General features: G+C 36.8%; 1 protein-coding gene across 2 annotated transcripts in view; it reads left to right on the top strand.

The window, feature by feature from the left end:
- GSL10 (glucan synthase-like 10) overlaps positions 1-19,164 on the top strand; it is a 122,227-nt gene that overhangs the window by 35,278 nt on the left and 67,785 nt on the right. For both annotated transcript variants that reach the window (XR_016078315.1, XM_010259171.3), the window contains exons 19-21: positions 900-960; positions 1,053-1,134; positions 12,205-12,254. Coding sequence is in view for 1 of the 2 variants with exons in the window: in XM_010259171.3 (XP_010257473.1) it covers positions 900-960; positions 1,053-1,134; positions 12,205-12,254 (193 nt within the window). In the remaining variant the exon portion in view is untranslated. The remainder of the gene's footprint in view (positions 1-899; positions 961-1,052; positions 1,135-12,204; positions 12,255-19,164) is intronic.

Below are 19,164 nucleotides of genomic sequence, written 5' to 3'. Positions count from 1 at the left end.
CAATTTGTAATTTGATGGCTTGTCAAATTTGGGATGGATAGGGATTTTTTTGTATAGTGCTAGTACTTTACCTCTGTAATTCTTGTTTTTTTTTTTGTCTGGGGTTATATATATATATATATATATATATATATATACTGGTAATGCATAAACCAAACACTTTGATTTATTTTTGAGAGAAGGTAAAGTATAGGTATATTAATGATCAAAAGAAGCGTCAAATTCAACAAGATGCTGTACTCAGGGACTATACAAAATTGCCCTTTCAGCACTATACCCCATACCCTGTTTTAGAGAACAATTGCCATTTACAAAAAAGGAACTAAAACCTATATTTTAAAACAATTTGTGTGCAGTTAGCCAAGAGAAGTACATTCCAAACCGACTTTCCTTTTTTACTCAAACTATCTACCCCCAGCCCTTTATAAACTCCACCACTGGACCTGGTCAACAGCTCTTCACTCCAAACAGATTCCATATTTTAACCCAGACTTCATAGGAGAATTTGCAATGTAACAAAGGTGGTTTACTGATTCTGAGTACCCTTCACATAAAACACAGTCAGTTGAATCTAACACCAATCCCCTACTCACGAGGTTGCCTCCTGTAAGGATTCTATTTAAGTAAGCAATCCATTCAAAATAGGTTATGTAAGCAGTCCATACCTTACAGTTTTCTCTATGCTCTTTATTGAGAATGTAAGCTCTTGGTTTAGTGGATACTGGATCTTAGAAACTAGCCAAAGTTTATCTTGCATGCTTATTACCTTGCCTTTAGTGATCGGACCTCTGCAGTCCCAAAGGGAAGTGTTTCCTTTAAATTCAGATTTTCTTTCAACAAATATGTTTTCACATACCTTCCTTATTGTTCTTTTGCATTTGCTCTTTTATGTGGTGCAGGTATATGCTTTTCTGGCTTGTTGTTTTGGGCTGCAAATTTTCATTTGCCTACTTTCTTCTGGAAAGTAACATTTATTTATTTCTTGGTAATGGTTTTCTTGCCATTTCTTTTGTTACATTGCTTTTTTAACACTGTTGAATTGATTTTTACAGATCAAGCCACTGGTGGAACCAACGAAGGTCATTGTAACTTATGATACTTTACAATATTCATGGCATGATTTCGTGTCTAAACGTAAGCACTCAAACATCTCATTATATTTAAAAAGTGTTGTCAGTCTCAGACCAGACCGGACAGTTGAACCTGTGACCTGATGAGATTTCTTTTTAACCAGTAAAACAGTTACCTAGTGAGCTTTCTGGGTGCTGTCCTGTCTGAGTCTGAACATATTGCTTATACATTCATATAGTATGCCAGGTGTATCTATTTGTAACTGTTTTTGTCTTTGTTCACTTGTTCATCTTATAGGGAGATGATATTTAAAATTTTGAGGAAAATAGTGTACTGGGTGGGTATATTTAATTAATCAGGATAATAGTAGTGGTATGGTCAGCTGTGTGCTAATAACTTATGACGAGATGAGTCTTTCCAATTAAAGTAGGTTTATACAATTTAGCGAGATGTAAATCAGTCCTCGAATATTAGGTGTAAATTTGAAGATTAGAGGGAAAAAAAGGAAGAAGAGAAGTAAGAGCAACAGTACAAGAGAAGAAGATGGTGAAAAGAGAAGGAAGAAGAAGAAAGGTTCAAATTATCTTCCCTTTCTCCTCTAATCCTTTTTTATTAAGAATTAATGTTCGAGTAATGACAAGTATGCCCTTAAGTGGGCGGCCAGCTAGGCAGTAACATAAAGAGATTAAACAAAAAGAAATAAGAGGCCCATTAGCCAACAAGAAAAGAAAAGATATTTCAAGAGAAGATACTAGGACCCATTCGACCCAGTCTCTTGACACTCCCCATCAAGCTGAGCATAGATGTCAATCATGCCCAACTTGCTTATATAGTGTGTCATTTTCCCTCTTGGAACTCCCTTGGTCAAGATATTAACCAATTGTTCGTCTGATGTGATGAATGGCAAACAAACTTCTCTTGAGAAAACTCTTTCCCTTATACAATGTCTATCAACCTCAATGTGCTTAGTTCTGTCATGTTGAACAGGATTATGTGCAATGTTGATAGTTGCTTGGTTGTCACAGTAGAGCATCATTGGCTTCTCGTAGTCAACCCCCAATTCTTCTAAAAGGGATCGTAGCTACAGTAATTCTGACACATCATGTGCCATTGCCCTGTATTCTGCTTCAGCTGAGGATCTAGCAACTACAGACCGTTTCTTACTCCTCCATGACACAATGTTCCCAACAACTAGAGCACAATAACCTGAGGTGGATCTCCTATCATCAATACATCCTGCCCAATCAGCATTAGTAAAAGCTTCTAGCTTCATGTGTCTATGTTTGGCAAAGAAAATACCTTTCCCTAGAGTACCTTTGAAGTAACATAGAACCCTTTCTGCAGCAGCTAAATGAGTACCTTTGGGAGAATGCATAAATTGAATAATAACACTTGCTGCATAGGAAATATCTGGCCAAGTAATGCAAAAATATAACAACTTCCCAAGCAGTCTCTAAAACACCCCCTTATCAGATAAAAGCTCACCATCTGTAGCAGAAAGCTTATGATTGGGATCAATAGGAGTGGAGATTGGTTTAGCTCCAAGTTTACTAGTCTCAGCAAGGAGGTCAAGGACATATTTACGCTGAGAAATGAAGATACCATCCTTAGATCTAGCAACTTCAATGCCCAAAAAATACCGAAGATCTCCCAAATTCTTGATCTCAAATTCAGAGTTGAGAAATCTTTTTAGTTTACTGACCTCTTGAGTGTCATTACCCATGACCACAATATCATCAACATAAACTATCAAGAAGGTCACCAGAGAGACATTTCTCTTCAAGAACAGGGTATGATCAGATTGAGTTTGTGTGTAACCAAAGGAGACGAGCAGCCCTGAACCTCTCAAACCAAGCCCGAGGAGACTGTTTGAGACCATAAATAGATTTATAAAGTTTATACACCTTGCCTTGCATTTCCTTCCCATACACCCCTAGAGGCAACGACATATAGACCTCTTCATGTAGGTCTCCATTCAAGAAGGCATTTTTAACATTAAACTGGTGTAGGGGCCAATCAAAAGTAGTGGCTAGAGATAACAAATCCCTGATTGAGGTCATCTTAGCTACAGGAGCAAATGTCTCAAGATAGTCAATACCATACATCTGAGTGTAGCCCTTAGCAACCAGCCTAGCCTTAAACCTCTCAATAGATCCATCAGAGTGATATTTAATGGTAAACACCCATTTACAACCCACTAGTTCCTTCCCTTCAGGCAAGTCAACAATATCCCAGGTATGGTTCTTATGCAAAGCATCCAGTTCAGCCATCATAGCATCCCTCCATTCAGGTTTAGATAAGGCTTCCGATACGGACTTGGGTATCACATGGAAAGAAACAGAAACAAGAAAAGAGTAGTAGGAAGGAGAGAGAAGGTTGTAAGACAGGTGTTTGGAGATACAATGGGCTGTACACTTCCGGTTGCCCTTGCGGAGAGCAATAGGAAGGTCAAGGTCTGGGAAAGTTGTAGATGGGTCAGAAGAAGGCTGACCTGTTACCTCAGTAATGATGGGAGGAGCAAGAGGCTCTTCCGTAGGAGTGGAAACAACCTGCCTATGTCTGAATCTATGCCTTTGGTACCACCTTTGGAGAACAGGATGAGGAGGAATTATAGGAGAATGAGGTGGAGGAGGAGGAATAGGAATATCGGAGGTAGGTCCAATGGGAGAAGTAGACACCTCATGATAGGACTCAAGAGGAATGGGAAGAGGAACAACTGGAGACATAGCAAAGGGCTCTTCAGATTTCTCCCCCTCGGGAGAAATGCTAAAGAAAGGAGTCAACTTAGCAAATGTGATATCCCTTTTGTGTGGAAGCATATCCCAGAAAAACACATTTACGAGCCTTAGGTTCAAACTTGTGCCTTTGATGACTGTGAACATGCACATAGCAAGTGCACCTAAAAACACGGAGAGGAAGAGAAAAAATATCCTCCTCCGGGAAGAGAAGGCTGGGGGTTTTGAAGTTAAGGACCTGGGAGGGCATACGGTTGATAAAAAAAGTAGCAGTAAAAACATCTCCTCTAAATTTTATAGGAACATGGGATGCAAACAGGAGGTATCTGGCAACTTCAACCACATGTCTGTTCTTCCTTTCCGCTACCCTGTTCTGATGTGGAGTGTAGGAACAAGAACTTTGATGAATAACCCTAAAAGTTTCAAGATAGGCGGAGAGGGTTTTCTCAAAATACTCCTTATCATTATCAGAACGAAATATTTTGATCGGAGTGTTAAATTGGGTGAGGATGAGTTCATGAAATTTTTGCACAATAGTTGGTACTTCATCTTTGGATTTCATGAGATAAATCCAAGTGTAACGAGAGTAGTCATCAAAAAAGGATAAAGTACCTATAACCCCCATAGTTGGCAAATGATATAGCCCCCACACGTTAGAGTGAACAATATGAAAAGGAGAAAGAGATCTTTTATTGCTTACTGAATAAGAATGTCTACAATGCTTTGCCAGTTCACACGACTCACAATGAAGACTCGATAAAGACACTCCCTTAAACATATCTGGAAACAAATGACTCAAACCAGAAAATGACAAATGACCAAACCGAAAGTGACATAACAAGACTTTGTTAACAAACTCCGACAAAACTGACTCTAAGGCAACTCCATGAGGTGGTCCAAAAGCTCTATCCGGTGTGTCCAATAAGTATATTCCGTTTGCCTCATGGCCACTCCCAATCATCCTCTGAGATTGCAGGTCCTGAAAAACACAATGAGTGGGAAAAAAGGTTATGCTACAATTCATGGATTTAGTTAAGCTGCTAACAGATAAAAGGTTTGTGTTAAGTTTAGGGACATGAAGGACAGAGGATAAATAAAGGGTGTCAGAGGTCTTTATATCCCCTTTACCAGAGATGGGAACAAGAGACCCATCAACAAGGGATATTTTCTCTTTGCAAGAGAGAAGGTGGTATGAGCAGAAGAGATTAGACAGGTTGGTCATATGATCTGATGCACCGGAATCAATAATCCAAGGGATTTTATGATTACTTGAAACTGAGGCATGATTTGCAGTAGCACGAATACCTGAGTGAGCAAATGTAGATGAAGATGATGTGTTGTTGTTGGAAGAGTGAGATGAAGAAACAGTAGCTTCCAAGTGATTTAGTAGCCTCCCATACTTTTCAAAATCCACTTTCATTGCTGCCAACTGCTCAATGGTTGATTTTTCTTCACTCTCCTTATTTCCTACCTGACTGCCCTTCTTAGAGCTGTTGTTATTCTTAAACCTATCAGGAAGAAGCTCAGGATGAAGCTTCCAGCAAGTGTCCTTTGTTTGCCTCGGTTTCTTGCAATATTTACATATCTGCTCCTTTTTCTCAGTAGGACCCTTTGGCTTTTTTTCAGCATGTGCAAAGTGTTCTGTAGGTGGACTCTGCAACTGAACCTGCCGCCTACTCTTCTCACTGCTTATCATAGTGTATGCTTGGGAAAGAGTAACCTCATCTCTGGCCAGGATATTTTGCCTAATGATGTCAAACTCAAGGTTGAGTCCAGTGAGAAATTCAAACACCCTATTTCTCTCCACCAACTTCCTATACATTTCAGCATCATTCTTACTCTCCCATACAACTGTCTCCATAACATCAATTTCTTGCCATAGGGATTTCAGTATAGAGTAGTAGATTGCTACACTCTTCTCCCCTTGTCTTAGGTTCTTCACATCACTTTTCAACTTATAGACTCTGGCTACATCCAATTTTTGTGAATAGGTCTTAGTAACACTGTCCCATATCTCCTTAGCCGAAGACATCCAGAGATAATGCTGACTTATATGAGGTTGCATAGAATTGACCAACCATCCTATGACAATATAGTTCTCTTGCATCCATCTCTCCAAGCAAGATAATTTGTCCCATCTAGCTTGATTGTGGTCACACCAGTCAAAACAGAATCTACCGAGCCAAGGCCGGAAACCGACACTTGCTTGAACTCACTTCCGTATGGCTCCATTAATCAAACGAAAATCAAAGAACCAGAAATTTTGTCTATATGAACTTACTTGAAGTCAAACCAGAACCCAGATGCTTGAAAACTAGGGTTTTACTCCATCCAGCTGTTGGGGAGGAAGAGAGAAGATGCAACCCCTCCTATTAGAGCTTCCCAATCTCTTCCAAACCTGAACCGCCCTCCTTTAGGAGTCAAAAGACACCTCCCAAGCACAGAGCACCACACCCAAAGCTTCACCTTTACCTGTACCTTCGAAAATTTCTAATCGGCTAGGGTTTTGGGCAGCAACAAAACAACACCACTTCTTGGCAATATCCAGCCAGATTTAAACTCTCCAAACCCTCTACCAACTAGGCCAGAGATCATCTGAACTATAGAGAACCTATCTTTCCATACACTCTCTTAATCTAAGGGTGTATGGGAAAAGAGGAAGAAGAAAAAAAAAGGAAGAAATAGACCTGCTTTGATACCAAGATGTAAATCAGTCCTCAAATATTAGGTGTAAATTTGAAGATTAGAGGGAAAAAAAGGAAGAAGAGAAGTAAGAGCAGCAGTACAAGAGAAGAAGATGGCAAAAAGAGAAGGAAGAAGAAGAAATGTTCAAATTATCTTCCCTTTCTCCTCTAATCCTTTTTTATTAAGAATTAATGTTATGACAAGTATGCCCTTAAGTGGGCGGCCAGCTAGGCAGTAACATAAAGAGATTAAACAAAAAGAAATAAGAGGCCCATTAAGAGAGGCCCATTAGCCAACAAGAAAAGAAAAGATATTACAAGAGAAGATACTAGGACCCATTCGGCCCAGTCTCTTTATATAGCGCAAATGTGTATGCACATCATGGATGAACCATGTAGTAATTTACTAGAGGAGGATAAGGCGTGTCCCATGTATCAGCAGTGGTAGGAAAAGAGTGTTCAGATCTGAACAAGGTTCAAAGTATTGGGACACCCCGATACAGCAGGAGGGGAGTATCAGTACCATGTACTGCACACTTCTTATTCTTTTAATCTTTTTTTTTTCCCAAAATAAGGTGTATCAGCACCCTACCAATACGATATGATACACTTTGTATCGATACACCCTGGTACACAGAAGGGGAGTAACAGTACTTTGTACTACACACTTATTATTATTTTTTTTCAAAAATAAGGTGTATTTGGCACCCTACCAATGTGATATGATATGCCCGATATGGGGCGTATCATGTCAATACTTTTAACCTTGGATCTGAAAAGGTGGAAGAAAGAAGAGTGTTTCAGATATTGATAAAAAATATTTCATATCAAGATAGGTAAGAGGGAACAAATGAATGGGTTTAAGTAGAATGATTTCACAAAGAAAGAGATGAAATTAGAGAGAGAAGAGAGTATAATAGGGAAGGTGTACGAAACTTGGCACCTTGAAAATATATAATTTTATCCCATATTTAATCTCGGATTTTCTAAGTACATTGAATCTATTTATTAATGGTGCAACTTGAGTCAGCTTGGGTTGAGAGTTGGTTAAAGTTTCAATGGTTCTGAGCCCAAACAGTTTGGGGAATCTTGGTTCTTTTGGAGTGGGAGGGGTCATAAGGGCTGAGGGAGGGATTGTGAAGGCAATGTTTTTGGCCCAAATTGGGGAAGGAGACTCTACTAGGGCTGAGTTGGCAGTTTTACAGGGTGTGCAACTTGCAAATGATCTAGTGGTGGAGAATTTAATGATAGGTGTTTCTAAGGTCTAAGAATGGGGGAAAAGATTTATGGATTTTTGGAAATGAGTTGAAGAAGTCAGATGGTTGACAAGGAACATGCAAGTGATTGTCTGCTGGGTTCCAAGGTTGGATAACTTTTAGGCTGATTGATTAGCCCAATAGGGGGTAAATAGAAATAATTTATTTAGGCGAACTCGTAAACACCATTATGGGAAGAGATTGTACTGCTATGTTCTCACTCTTGTATTAATATTGTATTAATATTTTTTTCTTGCTGATAAAAAAGGCTCTGAGTCCAAACCCAAGCCTGATGTAGTTGAAATTCTTCAAATAGAAGTCAGAACCCGACTTGCACCCTGCCATTTATAGAGCAAAAATATTGAATTCCAATATCAAAAGTGAATTGAAACGACTTGAAAATGTATTATGGATTATGGTAACCACAAGGTTTTGTGGAATATGATTGCATTTTCTGTTTGTTTGGGTATTTGGAGGGAGGAATACAAGCATTCTTTTTAAGGAATGGTTTAAAAGCATTATAAAAATGGTGGAAGATATTTGTTTTTTCTTACTTGGTTGGACCAAAGCTGTTAAATAATTTGGTGAGGTGGATAGTTCTATATTGGAGTTCTGATCTACACTAGAGTTTATTTCAGTAAGTGGTTAGCTGGGATGGTTTTATCTGTTACATGGTCTGATTGTGATTTTGGTGCAACCTCTTGGCCTATCTTGTACTAGTTCTTTTATAGTTTTATTCTTATAAAATTTTGCCTTATACCAAAAAATCTGTAAGGACACCAATATATGGACTTGGACTTAAACTTCAAATATCCACTACCACTAATCCTACTAAACTTATCATACTGAAGACAACTCTAGTGAGTAAAATCTTGTGACAGACTGTCATTTGATTGGTGAAGTAACCATTACTTGGCCAATAACACATTGGATTCATAAGATATTCATCTTGGTAGACAAGCTGGGAAACTATGGCAGTGTTCTGTAGTGTGGATGAGAAATTGGTGGGTGTGGACTGGTCCACGCCACACCCTGTGGCAGGGACCAATCCACACCACACCACAGTCCACAACTGTTCTGAACTGTGGACAAACTGTGTGGACAGGACCAGTCCACACCCATAGTGGCATTCTATGGCCACACTTTTTTGATTCCATGTATCTCATGTACATGGAATGAATGATATACACAGTTAATCATAAATATGTAATTTTTGCATTTTGTATGATAGATATTTTAAAAAATACATCAATGAATTAATATTAACCAAAAAAGATCATTTTTTTATAAAACAAAGGTAAAATAATTAAAAAAATATAAAATATATATTAAATATTAAAAAAATATTATTTCATTGATAAAAACATTAAAAAAATATAAAAATTAAAAAATTAAGTAAGGTAATTAATATTTTATTGACAAAAGTGTTAAAAATAATATTTAAACAATTGATATGAGAAATTTTTTGCAAGATAAGCACGACATCTAACAATTTATGCAAACTAATAATCCACTTATTCCCGTACTAGTTGTAATGCAAGCATAATATCAAAATATTGTTCAATTGGTTTCCTACAATGGTGCATGGATAAACCACCACACTTACAACTAGTACTTAAATAAAAAAAAAAGGACCACCATTATAAGAGAGATAAGAAGAAGAGTGCAAAGTATGTAAGTGCAAGCTGCAGTGTTGGAGGAGAAATCAGCAAAGCTTATGCTTTACCTTTTGCTCAGGAAAAAAAAAACAGAGGATAAAAACCAAAACATCTTTATTCTTCAATTTGATCCTTAAATTCCCAAACTTGAAAACTAAGTTCAACTCTGATTTTTTTTGTTAATTTCTTGAGTCTTTCCTCGTCATTTCCTAGTACTTTGTGCTCCATAAACAGTCATTTCTTGTGGATCAATAACCATCCTACTAGCACTGCCCTAAAGCTCCTTCTTGAACCTATTGAAGCTCTAACCAACTAGTTTGACTGCCATTCATTCAAGTCCCTTAAATTTCAGTCTACTTTATCTATTTTAGTTTAAAATGAAACAAGCAGAACTTTCTATTAGGTTATCCTATATCTTGGGCTTTAAACAATAGAGTACCTTACCGTTTTCAAAAATCAAAAAAGAAATCACATTTTGAGGATCCATTCCAACATTCCGTGTTATAGCACAATAAGAACAAAAAAAGTGGAAAGCAGCACAGAGGTTCGGTGGAGCACAATAAGAACAAAACCCCTATCAAGAAGTTCAAAACCAGGAAAGCAGTGCAGAGGTTCGGTGGAGCACAACAGAGGCTGGAAGGCTTCGGTGAAGAGCAAAAAAAGAGTATGTTGTTCAAGATAAAAAAAAGATGCAATAAGGGTCTTACCTTCGGTGAAGAGCTTGGACGACATCGGTGGAGCACAACAGAGGTTCGGCGAAGGAGACCTTCAACAAGATGTAGGGTTATAGATACTGTGCGTGAAACATATTAGCAAAGGCAACCCGTGGATCGACTCCATCCATGAGAAAAAGCCGTTTCTGAGAAATTAGAGTGTGGACAGGGCTGGTCCACGAGATAGTGTGGACCGGTCCCGTCCAAGGTTCAAATTATCGATACGATACACGTTTCGGCAATATCGTATCGGTACTTAGAAATGCTCGAAACTCTATTTTTTTTTCAAAGTTTGGTTTTTTGGGAAGCTAAAAACAAGTTTTTTTTTAATTAAAAAAAGTTGGGGTTCCGAAACACCTGGAAATAGGCATTTCGGATCGTATCGTTTTCTTAAGATACGATATGCCTGATACAGGGCGTATCGTATCGATACTTTAAACCATGGTCCCGTCCACAGCGAACCGAACGCTACTTTCATCCCGTGGCATGGATCAAAATGGTCCATCCACGAGATGAAAACAGTACCGAACAGCACCTATATTTACAACAAAAATTATGTCAAAAGGACATGTTTTGACTCCTTAAAACTTGGTTTGCAAGAAAAGTGGTTTACCTACGTGCTCAAATTCTTTAAAATTTACACTCTAATGAGTAATGAGACTCTTTAAAGTAGCTTGATCCCTTTAGTTGATTAGACCTGTGCTTTTGACACCAAGAAACTAGGAAATCACTTTTAAAAGGCTTAACAGATTCAAATTTGAACTCCCAAAAAGACAAAAAACTATGTAATTGCTACTGGTTTCATAATCTGCAGAAACTTGATTTCTAAATCAATGTTTTCTTTCCCTTTTCCATGAATGTATCATTAAAGCTGATTGAGAATGCTAAGTTCAGTTGATTGCAAGGTAGGCACAATATAAGATAACTTGGAACATATATCTCAACTTTCTTATGAGATCAGAAATGTTCATTCAAATTATTGTCCCTTCTCTTAAAATTCTAATTCTGGGAGTTTTCCAAGATAGTTTCTATGGGGTTTGCCCTTTTTAATTTTCATTTGTTTTTTGTAGTAACCTTTGATTGCAAATGAAGTATCCTTTAAGAGTGGAAACCATTCTTGTGGGAGAAAATTGAAATGATAAAAATCCAGGCACAAAGTAATGTCTCTCAATTTAGCTTTTAAATGTCAGTTTTGGTTGAAATGTTGACCACTTAAAGGAATATGTCAGAAATATTGGAAATTTTTTATAATATTTGCAAATATTCATTTGTAAAATTTCTAGTCTTGTAAATACTAATTTGGAAAACTTTTATAATATTGTTAATATTAATTTTTTAGTAAATCTGTTAATTTTTGTAAAGTTATAAAAGGATATAGTGATGAATATGGATTTTATGCTGTTATGTTCGTTGAAAATATTAAAACATCAACTATATTTCATTAAATTATGAATGAGTAAAAATATTTCATAAGGGAAAAAATAAGAAGGGATGAGTCATCTATAATGGTAAACTCAAATGAAGAATGGTTTTAGGAGAAAAAGAGTCATATTAAAGCATTCTTTGGATAATATCAATGTACATGTAACTCAAAAACGTTAAATTATATGATTAACAAAAATATAAAATTATTAAAGCACTGGGAAGGTGGGAAATATGTTTATTCCAGCAATATTAAACCATGGTTTTAGTTTGTCTATATCTTGTGAGTTCTAACATCATGCACTTGGAGAAAAGTTGTGTACCTCAGAAATTTTATTATTTTTATTTAGGAATAGTCTATAAAAACAGAATGTATATGGAAGTTTTCCCTCGGGAGTCCATGTGGTGTCTGCATTCATTGTTTCAACAATGCCCTTAGCTATGAAGAAACATGGAATTCCTACTCACATTGCATATGTCTGATGCAGATTTTTCTATTTATTTCCTTGTTGGAAAAAAATGGTGGAAATTCTGGGATTCATGTGAATGAATTTGTGATTTTAACGTAGAAGCACCTTTAAAAGTGCATACTTGTAGGTTTTCAATATTTTATTTGTCTTGATGTTGTTCCTTTTTGTTGATTAAGCTGCTGCTTGTGGCTGCAGATAATCATAATGCTTTGACAGTTGCTACTCTGTGGGCACCAGTGTTTGCTGTAAGTGTCACATTTACCATTGTTTAATGCTTGTTTATGAGGTGGTTAATCTTCTTAGAAATTTACAAGCTGAATGGAGATTTGTTTTATATGTCATGGCTAATCTTCTAGGGAACCTTCTGCTTGTTTGCAACATGTCTTTTCTGTTGGGTGAGAAGTTTCATTGTTAGTTTCATCTCAACTGATCAATATGAAAGCGATTTCTTCCTGTTTTGGTGCAATAACATAATGAATTGAAGGAATATAAAAATACGCCAAAAAACACAAATTAACTGTGCATAGGAAGTTGCTTCTCCTTCTCATCCAACAGAGTACCATTGGAAGAGTCGAAAGATGCTTCAGCTTCTTGGAACCCTGATTTCTTCCTGTTTTGGTGTAAGAACATAATGAATTGAAGGAACAGAAAAATAAGCTAAGAGCTAACAGAAGTCACAAGTATACAGATCATGATTACCAGAACTGCTGTTTGTGCTCTTCTGGCCTGATGGGGGTATTTGGGTGATTTTTTGCTGGGAACGTTTTATTCTAGGAGGTGGATGGTTGTTATTTATTGGGTTACTTATTTCTTATTTGTTACTTTTTTTGGATGGATGATTATGGTGGCTCTTGTATTAGTTTCTGGTTTGATTAGGTGTGATATTTGCCTGCTACTTTCCTCTCCCCAACCCCTACTCCTATATTTATATATATACATACATATACATACATAGATACATATTAGTGGGAACCGTGCGATACACAGGCTTTTGTTAAGCAAAAGTGAAACAATAAAAACATATAAGAGTAAACAAATTTTTTTATACTTTAACTTTTGAAATAATTAATAATTATTTATGCTTTATAATATACTACTATGCTAATTGAGTGGTGGCTTAGTTAGTACATTAGTTGGGGTTTCCCAGCAGAGATGTGGATTCAAGTGCCTCCAATGGCTTCCAATGACTTTGAAGAGTTATATATTGTTGACCTGCTGTGTTGTGCCCAAAAAAGATAATAAAGAATTTTGACCCCTATGGGGGTTCAGGAGTATGATTCAATATAAAAAAATACTACTTTTAATAAATTTTTATAATAAGAAAAAAACAATTAATTTCAGCTCAAGTAATAGTCTAATCTCTAATAAATAACAATAGTTTAGTTGCCAGTAATTATTGAAATTTTATAGCGAAAATATATAATTACTGAAAATAAAATAAATAACTAATAAAAACACAAAAAATCCAATAATTATAAAAATACAATAAATACTGAAAATATATTAAATTAATCAATAAATAGTGTAATCTCTAATAAATTTTAATCAATAAATTATAATGAAATATATAATTAATGAAAATAAATTTCAATAACAATAATTTAATCTCCAATAATTATTGAAAATTTATTATTAAATAACAAAACGAAAATAGATTGTACATAATTATTGAAAATATATTTATCACAAAAATATAATAGATAATTACTGAGATACGATAAATATTAATTTCAGTATATGTAAATATATAATAGATATAGATTTTAAAACTAGTATTGATAAATATTATTTTTATGAAAATTGTTTTCTAGAGTTATTAATTGATATAAGTGAAATATTTTTTTATTATTAGTAATATAATAATTGTAATTATTATTCTATTTTCTAATATATATTAAAAAATATTTTTTGAAAGTTATTACATATTTTTGTTATTTGGAAGCTTCAATACCTCTAAGTTTTTTTTATTATTTTAAATTATTTATATGTGATATTCTTATTATCAAATATTATTAAATATATTATAATTATTTTTGTGTTTCTAATAAACTTTTTTAAAGTTATTACTTAATTTCATTATTTAATCTATTTTCTTTTATTTCAATAATATATAAAATATGATTTAGTTATTATATTTTTCAATGTTTAAAATATTTAGAATTTAGTTATTTAAATTATTATTTAGTTAATTAAATAGTTTCATTATTTAAATTTTAAAATATTAATTTTTTGTTAAATTATATAATTTGTAAAATTATAATTTATACTCTTATTACATAATTTTGTTATTAATTTTGTAAAATATAAAATTATTATTAGTTACAATATTATGAAGTCTATTATAATTATTTTTCTCTGTTTAAGATTTTTTTTAAATTTATAACTTATTTTTTTATTTTGAATATTTAAAATTTAGTTATGTTAAATATTTTATTATTTAAAATATTTAGTTATTTAAATATTTAAACCAGTTTTTTTGAACTGTCGTTGACCCGGACGGTCAGACTGTTCAGCCTAGGAACCATCTATGCAAGTGGTCGACCCAGACGGTGTTTATTCAAAGTAGTGAATCCTGTAGCCATTCTCTCCTACTTTAGTGCACTAATAGGTCAGCATTGAACATGTAGAACACCATATGGATGCCGGTAGGTCTTCCAAGTGCCGGTTTCTAACAGTAAACCAACCAAAGTTGGTGGAGGGTTCAGGATCTTCTTGTTTCTTGGATGAGGATCGGAATTAGAGGTGGGAGGTTCTTGTTGCGGAGCCAACAATGATTGTTTCTTCAGGGAGGAACCACACAACTCACAGTGGTCAAAATCAGTTCTCCTGATCTGGAGCATGGGCGTGGTATGCTTGATCTCTGGGTAGAAACCATCGCCATGACCATTTCCCTTGTGTTGCTGCAGATTTGCACCTAGAATATGAGCATTCATCATATTTGAGAGATGTTTATGGGGAAAAATTTGAGAGAGAGGGAAATGAGCACTCATCATCAACTGAGGTATGCCCAAAATATTTCCGTTGGATCCACGAAGACCTATGGGTATGGAAAGATACTGGAATCTCAAGGGAGATGGTGGAAGGAGCAAGAAGGTCTACATTTTTTAGGCTAATGATTGTGAATGGGAGAGCTTACGTATGTGGTGAAATATAGAGATATAGTAGAAGGAAGTGATGTTTCTATATTGTGGGAAATCATCCAACTTATGAGGAGTTACTCGGAAAAGTTGCCAAACTTGGATCTAATGTTCAATGTCGGTGAAAAACCAGTTATCAGAGGTGTGTTTTTTTCTCTTCTGCTTTCCTGCTTGGTATTCGCTAGGTACGACTGAAAGTGGGCAAGCAAATGGCTTGAGTGGTTTTTATAAAAATTGCAATTGGCATGTTTTTGGCAATTAGAGGGAAGGAGAAGGATTCCTTTGCCTGTATATAACTTGGTTGAGAGACTTGCTGATGTGGCCTATTGGGAGGCTTGGGTAGGGGAAGGGAAGGAGAGAGAGGGAGTGAATGAGAGAGCTGGAAAGGGATAAGGGAGATAGGAGAGAGGTTTAAGGAGAGGGCTGCTGAACATGGGGCCTAATCGCTTTATAATATATATATATATATATATATATATATATTCCTTTTTGTCTACCATTTTATAAATTATCAATGATTATGTATGAGAGCTGGTTTGGCAATCAAGTCAGGTGTATGGCTTGGCCCTAGTACTAAACTTTGATGGGTGCTGTTTTGGAAACCCTGGGAGCTCAGGCGTGGGAGGAGTGGTTAGAGATTCTGCTGGCAATGCAATTCTTAGCTATTCAGGGTCAGCTGGATTTGGAAATTCTCTAAGGGTGGAGGCATTGGCTTTATTTCAAGACCTTAAACTGATAATTGATCAAGGGTTATCAAATATAGTGGTCAAGGTGGACTGTCAAACAGTTTTGTGGATGAAATCTCAGGAATTAATACCTTGGCAATTTAGACAGTTGGTGAGATTGGCTCATTCCTTAGGTTCCATCTTGAACATCTCATTCATCTGGGCACCCAAGAGTGCAAATAGGCTAGTTGGCTCCCTGGTGAAATTGGGGGCAGGTAATGATAGTTTGGATTGGTGTTGTCCAGGGCCGGGCTGTAATTTGTAGTTGTTGTCATCTTTTGGATTTTCTAAGGATGTTTTAATTTTTGGCCTCCTGCTCTGGTTCTAAGCAGTGTAGTTTCTGCTCTTTAATGAAATTTTCATTTGATGCTTCATCATGTTCATCCTATATTTTTCCTATTCTGCACCCTAAAAATTGTCTTTTTAATCTTCCTGTCCTCCAATTTAATGTGTAAAGCAAGCCCAAAGTACCTGTAGCCTTTTGCTTTTCTCATTACATTTTTTATATGTATTAAAATGTATAGAAGAAAAAGGAATAGTGTAGATGACATTACGGGTCAAAGGACCCAAAAAGTAAGGAAGAAACTCAATATAGATTGGCTGATTTGGTTCTATCTCAATCTTTTGTCTACACAAGAAGACACAACATTCCAGCGACCAAATAACAAGAGATAAACAAAGAACACCGGCCATCAAAAGCCACAAGAGCACTATTAAGTTTGATGTCAGCCTTCTAAAACACTTGTTTTTTGATCAATAACTGGAATTCATTAGATTAAAAGAATTTAGTTAAAGCGTTCCAAAGAGAGATAAACAGGCTTAATTCTCTCCAGGAAGATAACAAAAAAGAAAAAGTTACAGAGCAGCCCAAAACATTTGATCCCTTCCCACCCCCTGCTTTGCCAAAGCATCAGCAAATACATTTTTTGTTCTCTTGACCCATTGAAACTTGATTTCCAATCCTCTAGTTAGCCACTTAATATCCCTCCCCTTTTTAGCATATTTCCAAAGTCTACTACCTTCTTGTAACCAACTTAAGACCAGCTTTGAGTCCCCTTCAATGACCAACTTTTGTATATTCAGTTCCTTAGATTTCCTTATACCCTCCAGTACTGCATAGACCTCAGCTTTGAGAGAGTCTCCAGTCCCAATGGAACCTGAATACAAAGCGGGCACCTTCCCATCGTCATCTCTGAAAACCCCTCCTACACCTGATGGACCTGGATTTCCCTCACTACTTCCATCAAAGTTTAGCTTTATAAGTCCACTTCCTGGTGGTGAACACACAAGGAAAACTAAAGAGCGAGCAGGAGCAGAATTTGCCACCTCCAGCCAGCTATTCAGCAACATATCCGTAGAAATATCAACAAACAGGTCCATGGATTTCAGCCAATGTACCACCCTCACACTTACTACTTCAATAAGGCATTCTTTACTTCTTTCAACTTCAGAGAAAATTCTGGTGTTCCTACTTCACTAAGGCAATCTTTACCACCCTCACTGTTACTACTTCAATAGGAGCCTTCACCATCAGCCTTGCAAAGAATGCACCAATTCGGAGACAAGCACCAAAAAGGCCTTTTTCTTTGGAGTATGTCACAGTTATCACATCTTCCGAGGAAGGCTTCCCAATAAAAGGCTCCAATCCTTGGAGGAATTGACTCACCCCAAACATCCTTAACTGGAAAATTTTGTGCAAATGGACTGGATGAAGACAGTAGGGACTTGAAGAAAGAGGCACAAGAGAAGGTTCTAGAGGGAGTTAGGGTCCATAGTCTCTTATTGAAGGATGGGATATCCATCACATGGATGCCCAAGTCTTGCGGAATGGACTGGGCGAATTTCAAAAAATTTCTCCCATCTTTGTAGGGAATCGAATTCCCTATTTTAGAAAAACATATTTTTCAAGGATCAATCTTGAACCATGAACCAAACCAGATCTGAACCAAAAGGAGTTGGAGGGAGGATGTACCTGATGCGGAGAATTAGTATCTCCCAATGGAGGTGTTCACGCCCAAGGAAGGATCCAAAGACTGTTCCCACTGAAGATGGTGCAGTGTAGGATGGAGTAGAATCAACAATGTTCTTCAAAAGAACTTGACCCTTTGCAAGAATCAACTGGATGGCTTGTGAGTACCACTCCAATCAATCTTTTCCCAAAAGATTGGTATCAAGATCAGATCTTGATTTCTCCCAAGAACTGGAGATTGAACTAAAGGTAATGGCGGCGGCAGGAAGGAGGCGGCAAGAGAGATTTTGCAGAGGTTGCAGAAATCTCTCTTCTGTGATTTCAGCTCTGAAGACAAGAGTCTTAGGTTGCATGTCTAAAGGCTGTCGCCCCCTCCTCCTATTAGGAGTTGCTGATCCAAATTATATTTGGATTAGAAGTCCCTTTAAGTGATAAGGGAGAACCCTTATCTTATCTGCAGATTAGATCAGCCATCTCCTAATCTAATTAGGAGGCTTCCAGATCTAAATAATTTAGATCTTGTACTCTCTAAGTGGATAGGGTCTAGGCCCAATCCTATCAGCTGATCCATCTCGGAATTCGCCCCCTTTAATTTACTGATCAAATCAACCTAGTTCGAAATGGGCTTAAGGCCCATTTAAGGTTATGTACTCACTTGGCCTTCCAAACTGCTGCCCAGTTGGGCTTCCTTGTATGGCGTGGGACCCAAACATTGATCTACACATCAGCCACATGGGTTCAGCCCAGCCTTTGTTACAAGGCCTGGCCGAATACACTGTTATGGACAGTGCACCCCCTGAAACCCATCTTATGGGCTCTATGGGCCCAATACTTACCCTAAGTGGTCTTTGGGCCAAGCCACCTTGTAACACCCAGGGACTGTGGGCAGATGCAAGATTAGCCCATCAGGTATTATCCTCAATGGTCTTACACTTAACCTCTCAGCCCATAATGATCAAACACTGCCCGACAAGGGAGGACCTCTCCCTCGACTGCAAGGAACAGTGTTGCACTCTCTGCTTACATGTATCCCGGGGATTAAAACCTTTTGCAAATCATTTCGAAACCATAACATATATATATATATATCTTTATATAAATATATTTTGCAAAACAAAATCTCAACAATTGAAATCGGCTGCCGGTAGTCTTGGTTTCCATCAGAGAGAGTGCATCCCCGATCATTACCTTTGTCCAACAAAGGGGCTGATCCTGTCACTATGACCACCCACTCAGATGAATTCTCGGACTGTCCCAACATACCCAGGTTTTGACCCCCGCTAAGGATCTCACTGATTGGTACATCAAAGACAGCCCAATCCGA

Source organism: Nelumbo nucifera, chromosome 7 (assembly GCF_055504915.1).
Source record: "Nelumbo nucifera cultivar China Antique chromosome 7, China Antique-T2T, whole genome shotgun sequence".
In the NCBI taxonomy this organism is placed as follows: domain Eukaryota; kingdom Viridiplantae; phylum Streptophyta; class Magnoliopsida; order Proteales; family Nelumbonaceae; genus Nelumbo; species Nelumbo nucifera.
Note: the sequence above shows the minus strand (reverse complement) of the source record. Positions and strands in the feature narration are given on the sequence as shown.